Source organism: Ipomoea nil, unplaced genomic scaffold, assembly GCF_001879475.1.
Source record: "Ipomoea nil cultivar Tokyo-kokei standard unplaced genomic scaffold, Asagao_1.1 scaffold0327, whole genome shotgun sequence".
NCBI classification, from domain to species: Eukaryota; Viridiplantae; Streptophyta; class Magnoliopsida; order Solanales; family Convolvulaceae; genus Ipomoea; species Ipomoea nil.
The window spans coordinates 636785-654876 of record NW_017616755.1 but is presented as its reverse complement, the minus strand read 5'-3'; the positions used below and the strand labels follow the sequence as shown (position 1 = coordinate 654876).

The 18092-nt window shown below is 32.9% G+C and overlaps 1 protein-coding gene and 1 long non-coding RNA gene across 2 annotated transcripts; one reads left to right on the top strand and one right to left on the bottom strand.

Annotated features, from left to right (window-relative positions):
* The first annotated feature begins 1101 nt into the window (after nucleotides 1-1101).
* Nucleotides 1102-1640, top strand: LOC109171684. The gene is made up of 2 exons (XM_019320750.1): nucleotides 1102-1379; nucleotides 1518-1640. The coding sequence occupies exons 1-2, from the start codon at nucleotides 1108-1110 to the stop codon at nucleotides 1570-1572; spliced, it is 327 nt and encodes a 108-aa protein (XP_019176295.1). The 5' UTR covers nucleotides 1102-1107; the 3' UTR covers nucleotides 1573-1640.
* A 15209-nt stretch (nucleotides 1641-16849) lies between these two features.
* Nucleotides 16850-17708, bottom strand: LOC109171682. Its single transcript, XR_002052640.1, has 2 exons — nucleotides 17570-17708; nucleotides 16850-17466 (listed from the first exon to the last, which is right to left on the bottom strand). It is a non-coding gene; the product is annotated as an uncharacterized LOC109171682 (long non-coding RNA).
* Nucleotides 17709-18092: the final 384 nt, after the last annotated feature.

Below are 18092 nucleotides of genomic sequence, written 5' to 3'. Positions count from 1 at the left end.
CTTAAATATGTAAAAGGTACTAAACATTATAGAATTTGGTATGCAAAGGACAGTGAGTTATGCCTTGTAGGATATTGTGATGCTGATTGGGCAGGTAATATTGATGATAGAAAGAGTATGTCAGGCGGTTGCTTTTTCATTGGGAAAATTTTGGTTTCATGGCTGAGTAACAAACAAAATTCTATTTCGTTAAATATTGCTGAGGCAGAATATATTGCAGCTGGAGGATGTTATACCTAATTCTTATGGATAAAGCAAATGTTGTTGGACTATGGGATTTCACAAGACTCTGTGACACTATATTGTGATAATATTAATGTCATTAACATCTCAAAGAATCCAGTTCAGCACTCAAGGACTAAGCATACTAAAATAAGACACCATTTCATAAAAGAGTTTGTTGAAGGAAACGAAATTGAGTTGAAATATGTTTAGATAGAGAAACAACCAGTGGATATACTAACGAAGCCACTTGATGCTAATCGTTTTGAAATTCTCAGGTTAGCCCTGGGAGTCTGTCGAAAGGAATGTTAAGTTAGATCCTATCTCAAAAGTAGATCGGTACATATACCATTTATTCTATAAGTCAAAGATCTTTTACGATATATATAATAAATTGTACAATTCTTGACCGTAGTTTCCTTCTAAGAGTCAAATTGATTTGAAAATCAATTTATCCACAATCTTATCGCCTAAATGAGTCGTATTCCCTAGTTTTTCTCTAACCAAAATTTGAGAGAATTACTCTATCCTAAAATATCGTATTGGCTCTGTACTCACCACCATCTCTGCATTAACCCTGCACCTTTTACAACGTGTCAGTTTGCATTTAAGATACCTAACTGTCCCTCTGAAATGCTTTAGCTATTTCCAAGTCTTTCAAATCAACATAGAAGCTTTTTCCTTCGACGAAAATCTCTTCCTTTCCCAAAAACTCATAATTTTCAAAGTTAGGTTTCAACCAAATCTCCACACTCCACAATGGCGGATGCAGTAAAGAATATGATTGTGAGACTCCTCAACATAGAGCGTACTCCAGAAGATGCCTTGAAACTTGTAAAGTATTTTATCAGTATGGCTATCAAGAATAAGCTCACGCATGACCCTATGTTGGTCGAGGAAATCATTGCAATAGTTATTGCTGAATATCTAGAGTTCATTCGACACCTATCAATAGAGGACACCAGCCATATTCTGGACATGGAGAATGAGTCTGAAGCATTGCCGGCATCAATACCACCTCCGGCAAACGAGAACAAAGTAAGGGCGTTCTTGAAGTATTTCAGGGAACAAGCACTCGCTTGGGAATCTGCTCATCAACAGGCCAGAGAACAGGACAGGGAAGACACTCAGCAGCGCATACAAACTCTATATTCCAGGTCACAATCTCTGATTCCTATTATTGATATTTCCCCTAAAAAAACCTAAATCGTTTGAGAATTTGCTTGTCGATGAATCTGTTGATAAATCTTCTTCAATCTCTGTTGGTATGCCTACTGATGGATGTAGTTTAGCAGGACGGAAAAATGTAAACGGAGATGGAATCCCAAAGTGTCGATCTCACAAGGATGACAAATTGGAGTAAGTGGAGCGCAAGACAATTATAGCCAATGCATTCACAAGAGTTAACTAGGTAGAAGTAAGGTGTAAGAAGGCACGTATGCAAAGGTAGAGAGCAAGAATGTAAAGACAACAACCAAATATGTAAAACGGGGAATTGGACGGAAAGCATTTGATCTTATGCATTCAATGACCTAAAGTAGAAAGGAAGTAGTGCAATGCATGACTAACTTTAGGGAGAAAACGACACAATCACTAAGTCACGTAGGACTTAGACTCTTAGGTCCTAAGTCATCTAAGGCATTTCATCGAACACATTGTCTACCTCTCCTCCCGAGCCTTGCCCACTCCGATCGAAGGACGGGAAAAGTAAATGAGTAAGACTACATGGAAGCACAATCTCTTGCTACTTCCACTCTCTTATAATCCTCTTCTATTGGGATCCTTCAATGAAGAGAGAATCCATACACAACTCTTTCAAAACAAAAGTATTTTAGGTCAAGAATTACACAACATCTCCTCAATTCATCAATACAAATCAAGAATGCATAATCGCAAGTCAATCCAATCCAATTCCTAGAAGACCTAGCCACTCATCATCATTAATTGAAATCACAAAGCAATTGAATCAAGCTAGCAATGTAGAATATGGAAATTGAAAGTAAATGATGAAGGATTACCAACTTGAATCAGTAGAGTGAAATCAATCTACAAATTGGATAGAAGATCACCACAATCTAAGAGAGTTGTCAATTCTCCACGCCTCTAGATCTCTTCTTCCTTTAGCAATTGAAGAACAAAAGATGTAGCTAGTTGAATCTATCCTTATCTAACAAGAAATATCTAATCTAAACTAAGGGCTCTTGGAAAAATACCAAATGGAAAGATAGAATGAAAAGATGATTGTCAATCCCACCAAGTCACATTTAAAGTGCTGAAATTTGGCTTTAGTGCCCAGGCCACGAGCTCCAATTTTCGTGGCACTTTCTGGTATAGATCCATGACCACGATCGTGAATCACCACATTTGGACACTCCTAAATCAAGATATACTCCAAATACCGAACTATCATTGGAATGCCCTGAAAATGACAATGTTTTGCTCTTCTCCACAAATGCAACCACAATTAGTCATTGATCTTACCTTTTTATCAAAATAAGCTTTTCTAAGCATAAGCTCAAAAGACTCAAATTATAGCACAATATGTCTCCTAAATACCCCACAAAAGGTAGCATCTTTGGCACTTATCACCTACTAATTTTCCTGAGTCTAATTTGCCTGAGTATGATTTTCCTAAGTCTGATTTACCTATGTCTGATTTACCTAGGACATCAAAATCTTCATTGCCTATTCAATCTGTGCCTTCTACATCTGTTACTGAACTGATGCCCTCCGTGTATGGTGAACTTATAAATCCTATTCATGCCTATACTCCAGCCAATTTGAGTCAATTAAATATAACTATTTCACATATGTCAAATCTACCTTCTGATCCTATGTTGACTGAAGGACAAAAGGATTTTGTTCCTACCCCCAATGAATTCATACATCCCAAACCAGTTAATGAGTCCAACATTGATGTTGAAATGTATGAGCTTATTGAAATGCTTGGTGATTCTGTAATAACTGTAGTTCAAGAAGTTACTCCATCTAAGACAGAAACTGTTCACCCAGAGTCTAGTTCTTTCAAAATCAGAAATTTGCAATCTGTTCTTACTAAATGTCCTGTTATCCCGTTTGAGTCAAATCAAATCCATGTTTCCACTCCTGTTTTGGGTTCTCCTATCAAGGAGACAAGGTAAAACAAAAGAAAAGGCCAGCATGAGAAATTCATTGATCCATCTACTGAGTCTGTTCTATTGCCCTGCACTGAGAAGAAGAGAAAAACTCCAATCATTGGTGAGTTTTATGTAGATCCTCCTGTTCAGCAAGTTTTCAAATAGTTGAGGTCCGCGCGCTACTAAAGGAAAAGCCCTTGTTTCTCCACCTCTGCTACTAAGAGAAGTGTAACTCTTGAGATTACTGATGTTCGAAATATAACTGAGTTTAATCCTGTAGTGGTGAATGATGAGGATGATTCAAAATCGGAATCTATGCTGAAGCGTGAGCTTATAATTCAAAAGAATGTTGATGTTAATCAGTTTAATTCGCTTTGTGATATAATTGATCTTCTCCAAGATGTAGGTTTAATGAGCACTGTTGAAGGAGTTGGCCCCTACTCCAAGTTGCTCACCTTTGAGTTTTATTGCAATCTGACTGACACAGTGAATGATCTCACCAGTCCCAAATGTTATAAACTGTTCATTCGAGGGAAATGGTACAGGTTTAGCCCTGAGGTGATCAACAACTTTTATGGTCTGGATCCTAAAAATGAAGAAGATATCACATATTGGGACCTTGTAGTCAAACTCTTACTGGTGGAGTGTTTACCCAGTGTCTGATAAATGTCAAAGACACCTAGTTTTAGGGTCTCATTTAGGTGCGTTTTGAGCTAATTATGATCCTTTGTGTATCATGTTTAGGCCATTTAAGCTAAGTTTGTGCATTGTGCTATAAAATGAGGCAAAGTGGCATAGGAAGAAACAAAGTGGGAAAAGAAGACAAGCCGAGGCCAAGATAGGAGGCACAACGCACGTTGTGACATCCGTTGTCGCGAAGCAGAAAGATCCACGAGTGGACAACACACGTTGTGACACCCGTTGTGGCGAAGCAGAAAGATCCACGAGGAGAACAACGAACGTTAGACCTCCCATATAAGGGAGCAACCGGATACCAGTGGACCACAAGCCACTTGGTAATGTTAGATGCTTTAATAGAGAGCAGAAAGGCAATTGTCAGTAGCCAGCTACAAAAACAGATGTCCTATATAGTGCAGATTTGAGTTCAAAGTTTGTGGTTTTCCATCGCCTATCTACCTACAACTGGATCCCATCTGCTCACCATTACACTGTTACAAAGGAACTTGCTGCCTTTCTCTTCAGAACTCGAACTAAGAAGAACTTCAATCTTGGTCGAGTCATATTTGAGCATGTCCTTACTTTCATTCACCCAAGAGAGTAGAAGGTGAAGATTCCCTGTCCTAACATGATCTTTGGAATTTTAACATCTCAAGTCTTGAGTCCTTTTAGTCACGAGATTAACCATTCCTCTGCTCCATACAAAGTTGATGAGAGACTGCTCAGCGAAAAACATGTCAAAGATGTGAAACTGGTCGTTCCATCCCTTGATCTTTCTTTGCGTGATGAGAATGAAGAGAATTTTACTCCGCATGTCAAAGACCTGAGGCGTTCTAAGAAGTTGAAGAAACAAGTGGCCGATCTTGAAATTGCCAGTTGTATTATGAACCAACAACTGACTTAGCTAGGACTGAGCTTGCCACTATTCTACTCAGGATGAGTCTATCTAATGCTGATGCTGCCCCCAAAATCGAGAGTGGAGGAGATATTCCTACGGTTTAATCTGGTTACAGACTTCACTAGTTTACGTGCATGTTCTATGGGTCTGTAATAGGTTTGAACAAATGTCCTCTGGAAATGACTTAATATTTTCAGTTTTTGTAATTGCTTGTTTTACTTGGTTTATATTTGGTTAAATTGTATATTTTTTTTTTTTTTTGGAGTTGTTTTGTCAAATAATAGCCAAATGGGGAGTTTGTTAGTGTTTAAATGTCTAAACCCCAAACTTGTAATTAGCTGAATTATTATGGCAAAATTAGATAAGATTAATTTTAGTATCTTTCAGAGTATAAAGTGAAGACTTGATCGAGCAGACACTATGCTAGAACGCATGGAATCTATCAGTTGGACTTCACTGACTTATCCCTGATTATATGGCAGAGCAGTTACTACACATGAGGTGTCTATACAAGAAAGCCCTTATTCACAATTACACCTAAAAGGGTAAGATAAATCTCTTACATTCACTTAATATTACTTGTCTACCGATTAAGTCAGAGTAGTATATATAAGGGAGATGATTCGAGATTGGAGCGAACACTCTACGAAGCATTCTTGACATTTGAATAACTCAGAAAACTCTCACTTGTACTAAAAAAGAAATACTCTGATTCATCTTCTTCTCAAGACATATGTTCTAAAGTTTTACGAAGAAGAACTTGAGAACAAAACACTGATGCATAATCTGTGGACATGAAGACCGTGCAGTTGTGGTACAGTTAAGAGTTAGTCAGTGAATTGGACTGCAACAGAGCGACTTTCCAATAAGGGATATCTTGGACTTCTGATTGCACAGATCTCCGACTTCGACGATCTGCTATAACCACGATAGTTGGGTACTGACCATGTGAGGATCACATTGGGTGAGATTGTTTCATCTCTAACCTTTTATACGTTTGGTGTTTGAGATAGTGGATTGGACTCACTGATGGTCGTCTCCTAGATGTAGATATGGAATGTATCAAACTGGGTAACCAATATCTGTGTCATTTACTTTCTGCCATTTATTTTTTTTTGCACATTAATGTTTACTATTGCAATCCCAGATAGATCAATCGTTTATAGTTTATGTGATATCAACAGTGAACTGTTTAACTCAAAAAGTAACTCATTCAACTTAGATTATCACAATACACGAAATCACAATATATATAGTATTGAATTTAAAGATTACTTTTAGTATATTACAAATCAAAATGAACTTATAATACATTAAAAATGCACCTACAATATACTAAAAATGAGTATGTATCAAAATCTACTTTATAAGATGGATCCAAAGTGCACAGATATAATTTGCCATTGAGGATGGGTTGTTGGTTTGTGATCCACCTTGCAAGGTAAGTTAAATTAAATATTTTTTTTAAACTTAAATTTATTTTTTTCTTGGTACAAATAAAATTAATATATAAACATCTATAATTAAAAAGCTCTAATTAAGATCTTTAAAATGACACCTATATTGATATTTTTATTTTAATGTTTTAAATTAACATGCATACGATTATATTAAGTTACTACACCAAGTTCATTTTCAACATAATAAAAGTTAATTTTCAAAATATTGCATGTTCATTTTTGCATTTGTTAATACAATTATATTATAATAGTGGATCTCAAATATATATTCATTAATGAAATATTGCGGGTTCATTATCCCCAGGTTACATCATTATAATAATGAAAGTATGATTCATAATACATTATAATGAACATACAATATAATTCGCCTATTCAGAATGGCAATTTATATCGTGCATTAGGGTCCACACAGCATTGTGGATACTGAATCAAAATGATGTCGTTTAATGTGTAAGTTTTAACAGATTTCTTAACTTCTTATTTCTCGTGTTTCAATACAAAATTTTAATTTATTCTATGCACAGAATCCTTACGATTAGTATACAGAAATGCATAACATGATATACAGAAACACATAAGATATACATACACATATTTTCTATTTTACTCATTCACAGATCTGATTTGTATAAATAATTTATGTCATATAGGATGTAGGCACATAATTGCATAATATAAGACATGGATTTGTAAAATAAGACATATAATGTGTTTTGTGTTATACAACTACTAATCAATTTCATGTACAGAATCTTTATGCTTAATGTACAGAATTTCGCAACGTAATCCACAGAAACGCACAACACAGTACACAAAAACGCATACACGAGATACATACACACGTTTTCTATTTTACTTATTCTCATATCTGATTTATGTAAATAATTAATTTTATATAGGTAGATAATTGCATAATATAAGACATAAATTCGTAAATTAAGACATACAATGTGTTTTATTAATGGGTGTCGAATCCAAAAAAAAAATAAATTACTTACTCTTAGGAATTGCAATAGAGATGAGTAAGGTCGTACCCTCAGAGATTGGTTAGACTTATTTTTAATCAAAGATTTAATAAAGAATGTGATGAGAATTGGAAATTAAATAGCAACAATAAAAAGGCAAACAATACGAAATATTAAATAATGGGTTAATACCATTTGAGGTCCTCCGAGTATAGTGGTTTTGCCACGTATAGTCCTAAACTTTCATATTGACCATTTGTGGTCCTTCGACTTTCAAATTTAACCATTCGTGGTCCAAGTTAACCACCCATGGTCCTTCAACTATTAAATTTTAACCAACCATGGTCCTTTCAAGAGGACCATCGTTGGTTAAATTTCAAAACTTAAAGGACCATTGGTGGTTAACTTGGACCACAAAGGACCATTGGTGGTTAACTTGGACCACAAATGGTTAAATTTGAAAGTCGAAGGACCATAGATGGTCAATTTGAAAGTTTAGGACTAAACGTGACCAAACCACTATACTCGGGGGACCTTAGATGGTATTAACTCATTAAATAATCAATATCAACTAGTATCCAACTCAAGGAATAATATCAATTCAATTCTAACAAGACAGATCATTGATTTCCAAGAAATAATTACTTTACTCTTTACCAAATTGGTTATGGTTATTAACAAGCTCTAATAACCTATCTTTCCTTACTTTGTCGATAATCAAAACAAGCTCTTTGATTACTTCCCTAGCTAATAAACAATCCTAAATAGGCTCTTAGGATTTAATTTACTAACAGCATTAAAGAATTAGAAAGATTACCAATTCTAGCCAACAAACTCAAAAGCATGGTTCATTTAAGCTAGACTATATATCTTCATAACATAACATTGAAAATCTAATTTATAATCAACTATGTTATTTGCTACTAGCTTTAGAACACTTAAACAATTACGGATTCAAAGTTCTAAATAACCATTTAATACCTTGACAATTGAATAAAGGGCCCTTTTGCAACAATTAATCAAGCAATAATTAAAACTCATATAACAGGAGATATATAAATAATAATTAAAGTGCAGAGAATAAAATTAAGCTAAATAAATCTCACTGGTCTTGTACAATCAAACTTCAATAATCCTTGAATTGGAAAATTAAAACCCAGAAGTACATTGCAAGGAGTGTTTACAAAGTAAATAGAATTGTTCTATCAAAACTGACTTCCTTCTACTGAAAAATCCAGTCCTATTTATACTAGTTCAGGCTCCCAAATAACAACCCTAATTTTCCTAACATCCACAAATAAAATCAATTTCATCAACCACATAAAACCTAGAAAATAAATAATATTTATTTTCATAATTTCTAAGAAACACAAAAACTCAGTAGAACAAGCTCAAACCTCTAATTCACTTCGTAGGAACTTGTGGATGTTGTCCGTAGAAGCTGTCTCAACCGTGGAGTGGAAGACGCTTGAAGCTGATGTACAAAGGAGTCTATGGTCCGCAGCAGTCCGAGGAAGCCACTTGCGGTTCACCAACAAAGTTACCAACGTAGCACTCCCAGAAGCCGATGTCGTCGCTGCAGATCAGGGACGTACAGTCGTTATATTATAGACCGCGGTGCATGTGCACCGCGGTAAAAAACGGCGCCGTTTCTTTAAGTAAAGAAACGGCCCGCCGTTAGAGTTAACGGAGTCCGTTTGTTTGGTGTATTAAACATCAACTGACACTATAGTATATCTAAACCGACACTGCAGTTATATCAAAATGATACTGTAGTTATATTGAAATGAAACTGCAGTGTATATAAAATGAAACTGAATAACATTTCACATATTTGAGTGTATATTGTACAATGAAGCTGTAATTATATCAAAATGATCATGTAGTTGTGTTTTAATGAAACTATAGTGTATATAAAATAAAATTAAATAACATTTTCACATATTTGAGTCTATAAATATCGAATGAAACTATAGTTATATCGAAATGAAACTGTAGTTGTGTTGAACTGAAACTGCAGTTTATACAAAATGACACTGAATAACAGAGTTATTTTTTGCAAAAGGGTGCGAAACGGCGAAAACAAACACTGTTTATTTTCATTAAAAAAAAAAAAAAAAAAAAAAAAGACACGCGGTGCATAATCAATTATGCACCGCGATGCATAATATAATTTGCCAGGAACGTAGAAGCCGTCTGAAGTGAAGCTGCTCTTTGGACCTCTATTTTGCGTCAATCAATTCACAGAAAAAGAAAAAGGCAAATTAAGTTTATAGGATTTGGGCTTAAAAATAAAATAACAAATAACATTTGGTTGGGTCAAATTAAATAAGAAATATAAAGAGCTCACTTTAATCTATTTAGTCCAACTCTTATTAATAATGATATCAATATGTATATTCCTAAAGGCCCAAAAAAATAACACTTAAACTTAATTATTCAAATAATTATTATTACAAAAATATAAAATAAAACACAAAATTAATATAATGTAAAATAAATAAAACTAATTTATTATAAAATCTAACCTAAATTAAATATATAAATAGCGCTTATCATTTGTGTTATACAGCTACTAATCAATTTCAAGTATAGAATCCTTATGCTTAATGTACAGAATTTCGTAACATAATGTGCAGAAAGTCAGAAACACATAACACAATGTACAGAAACATACTTACAGTAAAGTAAATAATAGAACAATAAAAAATAAAAAAATATTTGTAACGTGAATTGAAAAATAAACGATCTCCTTTAAAATTAAAGTTAAAAACAACGTTGTAACGATTCATTACAGTATAACGATTGATTCAGAATGAGTTGTTATGATGTGCTACCGTGTGCACCATACACGGGTCGAGATTCATAATTTCTATACTGTACATTCATAATTTCTATACTGTAGATTCATAATTTCTAAACTGTAGATTCATAATTTAAATATAGTAGATTCATAATTTAAATATAGTAGATTCATAATTCCTATACAGTAGATTCATAATTTCTATACTGCAGATTCATAATATCTGTACTGTAGATTCATAATTTCTGTACTGTAGATTCATAATTTCTAAACTGTATAGTTATCAAATTATGAACATATAGTTATGTGATTTGTGAATACAGAGTTCAACAATTGGGAATATGAACATCGAAAATTATGAACACATAGCTCTATAATTATGAACATATATTTATAAAATTATGAATCTACAGTATAGATTTTATGAATCTACAATATAGAAATTACGAATCTACAATATAAAAATTATGAATTTAGACCGTATATACTATGCATGATGCACACGGTTCCACAGCATAATTTGCCATTCAAGAATACGGTTGGCCAGATAAATTTTTGTGGGTGGGGGTCCAAAGTTACAATAACTTCATGAAAACGTTTTTTAACTACATTTGGATTTAGTCAAAATAAATAAAAATAACATCCAGTACGCATTATTTAAATTCGAACTACCTATTTCGTGTACAGCATTTAATTATATTGAAAATTTCTTGCAATATGCATGCGCTATGTAGGAGATGTTTAAGGTAGCACGGAATTTAGACACAGAAAAATACAATACGTGCAAACGAGATACAAAGCGTACAAATATATTTTAAAAAAATGAAAATTTTTACCAAGTGGCTTGTGGACCACTGGATTGCTTCCTTATGTGGGAGGTCTAGGTTTCGAGCCTTGTTGTAGGCGTAGTTTGTATGGGTATCTCCCTTCCTTTGTAATAAAAAAAAAATGAAAATTTTAAGCTGTCAAATAGAACTCTCTTATACTGAGTATATATAATTTAAAAGGTAATTAATAAGACTTTAAGTTTGTATCGAGTACTTTAGCGATATTATCTACTACAAACTAAAAATTTCAGCCAAATTTTTTTACAAGAAGAATCATTAGCGATAAAAAACCGTAAATTTTATCTTAAAAATATATAAGTATATGTACGCAATATGGACCAAGGTGCATGTAACGACATGCACAAGACATTCATATTTTTACCTCTTAATTTTTTTATACTTAAACCCTTTTTCTTATTGACAAATCAAATTAATGTATAAGAAATATATCAATAAAAAGTTCTAACTGAAATATTTTAAATGACAATTAATCAATTATATTGATATCTTTTTAATTTTTTTAAAATAAATTTATAGATTTATAAAGGCATTTCTTTAGTGTAATGTTCATGTATATTAAGCTTTGTTTTTATGAACACATAAAAGAAACATTATGAATCTAATACAGATTGAATGAAAATAGATATGATGTAACTGCAACTTTGTATTTATGTAATTAATTAAATTAGGGTTTATATTTATGAACATATAGAAAAAATATTATGAACATAGTACATGATGAATATTATTAAATAGGACGATGCATATATGCACTTGTAGCGTAATGTTTATGTACATTAAGCTTGTAGCGTAATGTTTATGTGCATTAAGCTTTGTTTTTATGAATATATAGAAACAACATTATGAACCTACTATAAAGTAAATAGAAATACGCATGATGTACATGCAATTTAATGTTTATGGACATTAAACTTTATATTTATAAATATAGAGGAAGGTTCAGGTACGGCGATGTCCATAGGTGCGGCGGTGGGCGTCACCAATACTTCAATAAATATACACCATCAACGTTAGGAAAATGCACCACAAAAACACACACAAATTAGGTACGCATCATCAAAAACCAAGGTTTCAAAAAATGTTAGGCCCCATAGGCGCCGATTTATTTATTTATTTTTCTAAAAAAAAATAAAAAAAAATTAATTAAAAATTGTGAAATTCACTAATAAAACATAAGATTCCTCTAGTTTTTTCTTACAAATTATTTTAATAAGTGGTTGTAAAATCGTTTTGAATATTGTTAAAACCATCTAAATACATAAAAAATTAAAATTAAGATCAAAAGAAGCAATTTTTGGAGAAATTAGAAGACCAAACCGCCTTTGGCTGTTTGTGGTGTATAGATCTTGAAAAAATACGCGATTTGAAAAAAAAATTGTCCAAAATGGACAATCGAGTCAAAAGTAATGCCTTACCGAACTTTCTTCACTTTTCAATAAAAAAAAAACTAAAAAACACTGGTTCGGCCAATTAATCGCCAGTTCGGCCGATTAATCGCCGCCTAGCCGCCCGGCCACGGAGGAGGCCGATTCCGGCCGAATCGTCCTCGGCCGGGCGGCGCCTAGGCGCGATTTTTGCAACATTGTCAAAAACACACCATTATGTGTGAGTAAAAACACCATACAATGTTCGGAAATACACCATTGGAGTGTGGTGAGTTATATGGTGTATTTTTTGTGTATGTTGTGTATTTTTTTGTATTTTTGTTGCATTTAATTGTGATGTGTTTCCCTTACACTGTTGGTGCATGTTGTTAACACTGTTGGTGTATTTTGAAATTCCGTCGCACCACCGCACAGGAATGAAGACCCCACCGCATTTGAACTTTCTTCTATAAATACTAGTATTTTACGCGCATTGCGCGATTTGGATAATGCCCAACGTTTTTTTTTTTTTTTTTTTTTTTAAATAAGTACTTTAAAGTATATCAAGGCTATTGGAATTCTTCATGCATAGATAATTGAATGTTAAATTTGCGTATTTAAATAGGCCATTCTAAGTTTACAAATGTAAGATAATATAGTCAAGATGGATTATAATTGTCAATAAAATAATTGTATAGGTATAGTTGAAACCAAATACGGGACATAAGGGAGAGCAAATAAAAATTAGGACATAAAATATTAAATATATACTAATATTTAAGAGCTAACTGCTGATTGTCAAACAATGACATTGCGATATAGTTTCCCACTTCAATTTGTTGTGTGATTTGAATACTCTTTTTGTCAATAAATCTCTCAAGTAGTTAATATGATTGGCTTGATTATATTTTTTATTTTTTAAAACAATTATTATTATTATTATTATTATTATTATTATTATTATTATTATTATTATTATTATTATTATTATTATTATTATTATTATTATTATTATTATTATTATACCCTTAGGTCATTTTACATATTAATCTAAACAGCTAATTTTTTTCAAATATCTTTTTACCAACCTTTGTTATAATTCGCCGGTCAAATTCGCTAACGCTAACCGCTAACTGCTGATTGTCAAACAATGACATTGCGAGGTAGTTCTCACTGCAATTTGTTGTGTGATTTGAATTTTCTATTTGTCAACAAATCACTCAAGTAGTTAATATAATTGGCTTTATTAATTGTATTTTTTTAGTTTTTTCATGGTATTAATAAAATACTTGGTAAATAAATATATAGAATTATTTTGTATTATAACTTTGATAATTAATTAAAAAATTATGCACAAAAAAGATAATAGGCAATGTAGTGATTATAATCAATTGATGAATTTGAATGTAAAGAATTTTTACATTGGAGAAATATAAAGACAATATAACTAATAAAATTATTTCTCTTAATTAATTTAATGAGAATAAATAAATTTTTTTAATAAAGACATTGTAAGGACAACGTAGTGAATATAATGAATTGATGAATTTAAATGTAAAGAATTTTTACATTGGAGAAATATAATTAAAGACAATATAACTAATAAAATTATTTCTCTTAATTAATTTATTAATAATGAATAATTTTTTTTAATAAAGACATTGTAGGGACAATGTAGCGAATATAACTAATGAAATTATTTCTCTTTTTTTTTTGAAATTATTTCTCTTATTTAATTTATTGATAATGAATAATTTTTTTTGAATAAAGACATTGTAGACACATAATTCTAAATTAAAGAAATGCATATGTGTTATTTTTTGTTGTAGCTACTAAATTATTATTTAATTTAATAAGAGTAAAATAGAGTACTAATTATGCCAACTTTTATTGGGATGAGGTTCGAACCTAAGACCTTTCTTATTGAAATCAATGAGTAAGTTAACGGTGAACTAACAGAAATTAACAGAAAAGATAATATTTAACGGAAAAGTTAACGGATAATCATATTCATTAAGGATAAATTAGGAAATCTTAAAGGAAAAATTAAAATCTTATCAATCTGAGCCAATCATTTGATTAAAAAATTCGACCGCCATTTTTTCTACTCATTATAGGCCTAACTCTCTTGGGCTCTTATTAGTATAGTAGATAGTAGATATAGAATAAATATAATGATCATAGTGCACTATAATGTTATTAAACGTGACACACCGGTTGACACTTGGTATAATTAAAATCATTCCATTTTAGACCATGATTCACCATGCAAGGTGGAGTGGTCCAATTTATAATTTGTGAATTCTTTCACTTTTTTTGTTTGGACAATAATATATAGTTTGCCCTTTTTCAATGGGAGCTGAGGCTAGCTAGTAACAATTCTCTCACATTTAATTCAATGGGGTAGCTCAAGTCGTAAATGAGTTCTCTTTGTGGGGAGAATTTTGAGATATAATTGAGGTTGGGAGTCGATTTCCACAATTGACGATTCTCCTTGGGCTAGCTCCCGTACCTCCCAGAGCGAACGAGAATTAGTCGAGGACCACCTCGTGATTTACACCAAAAAAAATAAAATTCTCTCACTTTCATTCAATCCAATATATGTATGTAAGCTAGCAGTATGCAGAACCCAAACATAAAAAATTTAATTTACTTTTTTGCAAATTGCTAACAGGTTACAAATACAATTATTAAAAAAATAATTAAAAATAATTTAAAAATTTAATAATAAAATGAAATAAAAAATAAAAAAATAACGGAATTTCAGCCACCGGCTATCCGGCGAGGACAACTGGTGATTGCGTATTTCACAGACAGCCGTGGCTGTTCGATGAGGACAGCCGGATAGCCACGGCTGTCATGTTTGAGGTCCAGATCTGGACCTCAAACATGACAGCCGTGGCTGTCTGTTAAAATACTCAGCCACTGGCTGAAATTCCCATTTTTTAAAATTATTTTTTTAATAATTGAATTCGTAACCTGTTAGCAACTTGAAAAAAAAAAAATTAACGAGTTAATACCCAAAATCGTCCTCGACTATAGTGGTTTTTCTCAATTTCGTCCTAAACGACTTTGGTGACCTAATATCGTCCCAGACTTTTGTGTTTCGCTCAATTTAGTCCTCCATTTGTTATTCCGTCAAATTGGTGTTAAATTTAGGGACAATTCAGTAATGTCAATATTGATCTCTCTTTACTTTCAACTTGTGAAGTGCAAAATTCCTCTTTCTTGTACGAATTACACCCAGAATTACTCCCGGATCTGCAAATCAAATTTTATATTTGCAGTTTTAGGAGTAATTCTGGGACTAATTCGTAAAAAAAAAAAGGATTTCGCAGTTCACATGTCTATGAGTAAAGAGATGTCAATATTAAATTACTTAATTGTCTATTTATTTAACACCAAATGGATAGAATAACAAATGAGGGACTAAATTGAGCAAAAACACAAAAGTATGGGACGAAATTGAGCGAAACATAAAAGTCTGGGACAATATTAGGTCATCAAAGTCGTTTAGGACGAAATTGAGAAAAACCACTATAGTCGAGGACGATTTTGGGTATTAACTCAAAAATTAACTAAACAAATTTAGCAGGTAAGTGTGGTTAATTAGCCTTTAATTTAGTTCGTGGTGCAAATTGAACACTTGACAGTAGTAGATGAACCTATTTGAAACTTCTCCCTTTAATTTAATATTATTTGGGCATTTCTAGGCCGCCCGCCGTCCATTTACATTGCTTTCTGCTAAGATGGAACAGATTACCTTAAACCCACAGCTTTACCAGATTTCCTCCTTCCCCTACCTACATAACAGAGACAAAACTAAAGTATACCCATAAAAGATGTAGCACTATTATCCATGCTTCATTTTTTTTTTCAAATCCCAAATTTCTAAATTGGGTATTTAAAAAAAAAATACATTTTAACTTAAGGTTAAAAACAAGTGTAGTAACGCTATGTACAAAGTAATATTGTAAAAATCGTGCCTAGATTCCAATTTTGCTTCGAACAATGACGGAATCAACCTTCTATAGGCATAGGCGCCACCTAGCCGGTCGAATATACACTCTGTGCCGTTTTTTATGGATTATTTGCTCAAAATGACGTTATTTTCAACGAATAACTCTAAAAAAAAAAAAAATCAACTTACTAATTGTCTAATTTCTAAATTGTTTTTCCTCCGCCAAACTAATTTCACTCGTCCTCCAGTTCAACCCTGTCATTTTTATACAATTTACAATTAATCAATTATAGGATTTATAGATAGGATATTCTTAATGTAATTAGGTTATTATTTAATATTTTAGTATTAAGTATTTATGTACTAACTATTAAAGTATTAACTATTAAATACTTTATAATTATCAACTCTTAAAGAAATTTTAAAAATAATAATAAAATAATAAAAAATTTTAAAAATAAGAAATAAAAAATCGTGCGGCTAAGCGCCCCTGAATATTCGAGGGACGTCTAGTGATTTTTTCAACATTGGTACAAAGGACAAAATAATTAATTAAAAGTAAGAAAATTTTAAGGTGGCCATATCGTTTGTACCGAATACAACCAGACATAGTATACCTGATATAGAGTTATGTTGTACTCAATACAAAAAAGTAACCGGTGCTACTTATCAAAACCTAAAAATTCACCTTTCAAAAAAAAAAAAAAAAAAAAAAACCTAAAAATTCAAAATAAACAAAGAAAGAAAGAAAACTGGATCCTAAATTCCTAATATGAAGGATTATTATTATTATTATATATATTGTTGATCAAGTCCTGGCATTCTTGGTGTGGTCATAGATGACATCAAGCAAAACGGAAGTGTGGCACATAGGGCACTTATTAGGCTTGGCTTCCGCAAGCATGACGTACATGAGGCAGCGCGGACACCCCACCAGCACCATCGACGTCGCCTCCTCCGCGCTACCGTCGTCGCCGTCCTGGCTCTCCGACGACATGCAAGAGCTGGGCGGCGACCTCGTCGGTGACCGCCGCATCGGCGACGACGACTCCGCCGGCTGCTGAAGACGGCTGGCCCTCGGCGGCGACAAGTTCAGCTTCAGCTCAAGCTTTGGAGCCGCGCTTTCATTCTTCCAGCTCATGATGACTCTACAAATTAATTCAATTAAACAAAATTAGAACTCAGAGGATCATCAATATATTAAGAAAACTATTCATTTACAAAGAAAAGATGATTTTCTTGAATTTGCACCTTCAAATTGAGGTGAGGAGGGAGGAAGTAAGGCCGGGCGGTGGAGGAAGAAAGCGGTGGCGCCACCACGGATCGGAGAAGCACGGCAGTTGTGGTTGATGGGAATGGTGAAGAGGGAAGCTAAGGGGCATTATTATATATAGAGAGGAATTGAAGTTGGAGAGAGTTGGGGGAGTGAGTGCTATAAATTAAATTAGATAGGTTAATTAAATTATGGTGGGAGAGGTGGAGGGTATAGCAGATAGATGAGGACGTTGTAATTGTATAAGAGAGAGAAAATTGAAAGATGGCATAAATTTGAGGAGCATGCATGAAATTAATGTATTAATTGCATGCTTTGATGAAGTGCCAACTTCAATTCCAACCTTTTTTTTTCTTTTTCATTTTTTTTTCTTTTTCATTTTTTTTTCTTGTGACAAAAAGATGGAATCACTCATCTCAGGTATCCCGCCCACACTTTCATTGTAGAGAGGTTAATAATCAACAGAAACTAGACTTTTATTACTGCGGACAAGGAGCCTAT

Excerpts from the sequence above, each read along its gene's own strand:
- LOC109171684 (XM_019320750.1), top strand. The coding sequence starts at position 1,108 with ATGTTGGTCGAGGAAATCATTGCAATAGTTATTGCTGAATATCTAGAG. Across the intron at positions 1,380-1,517 it reads ATACAAACTCTATATTCCAG|GACGGAAAAATGTAAACGGA; the intron begins GTCACAATCTCT and ends GTAGTTTAGCAG.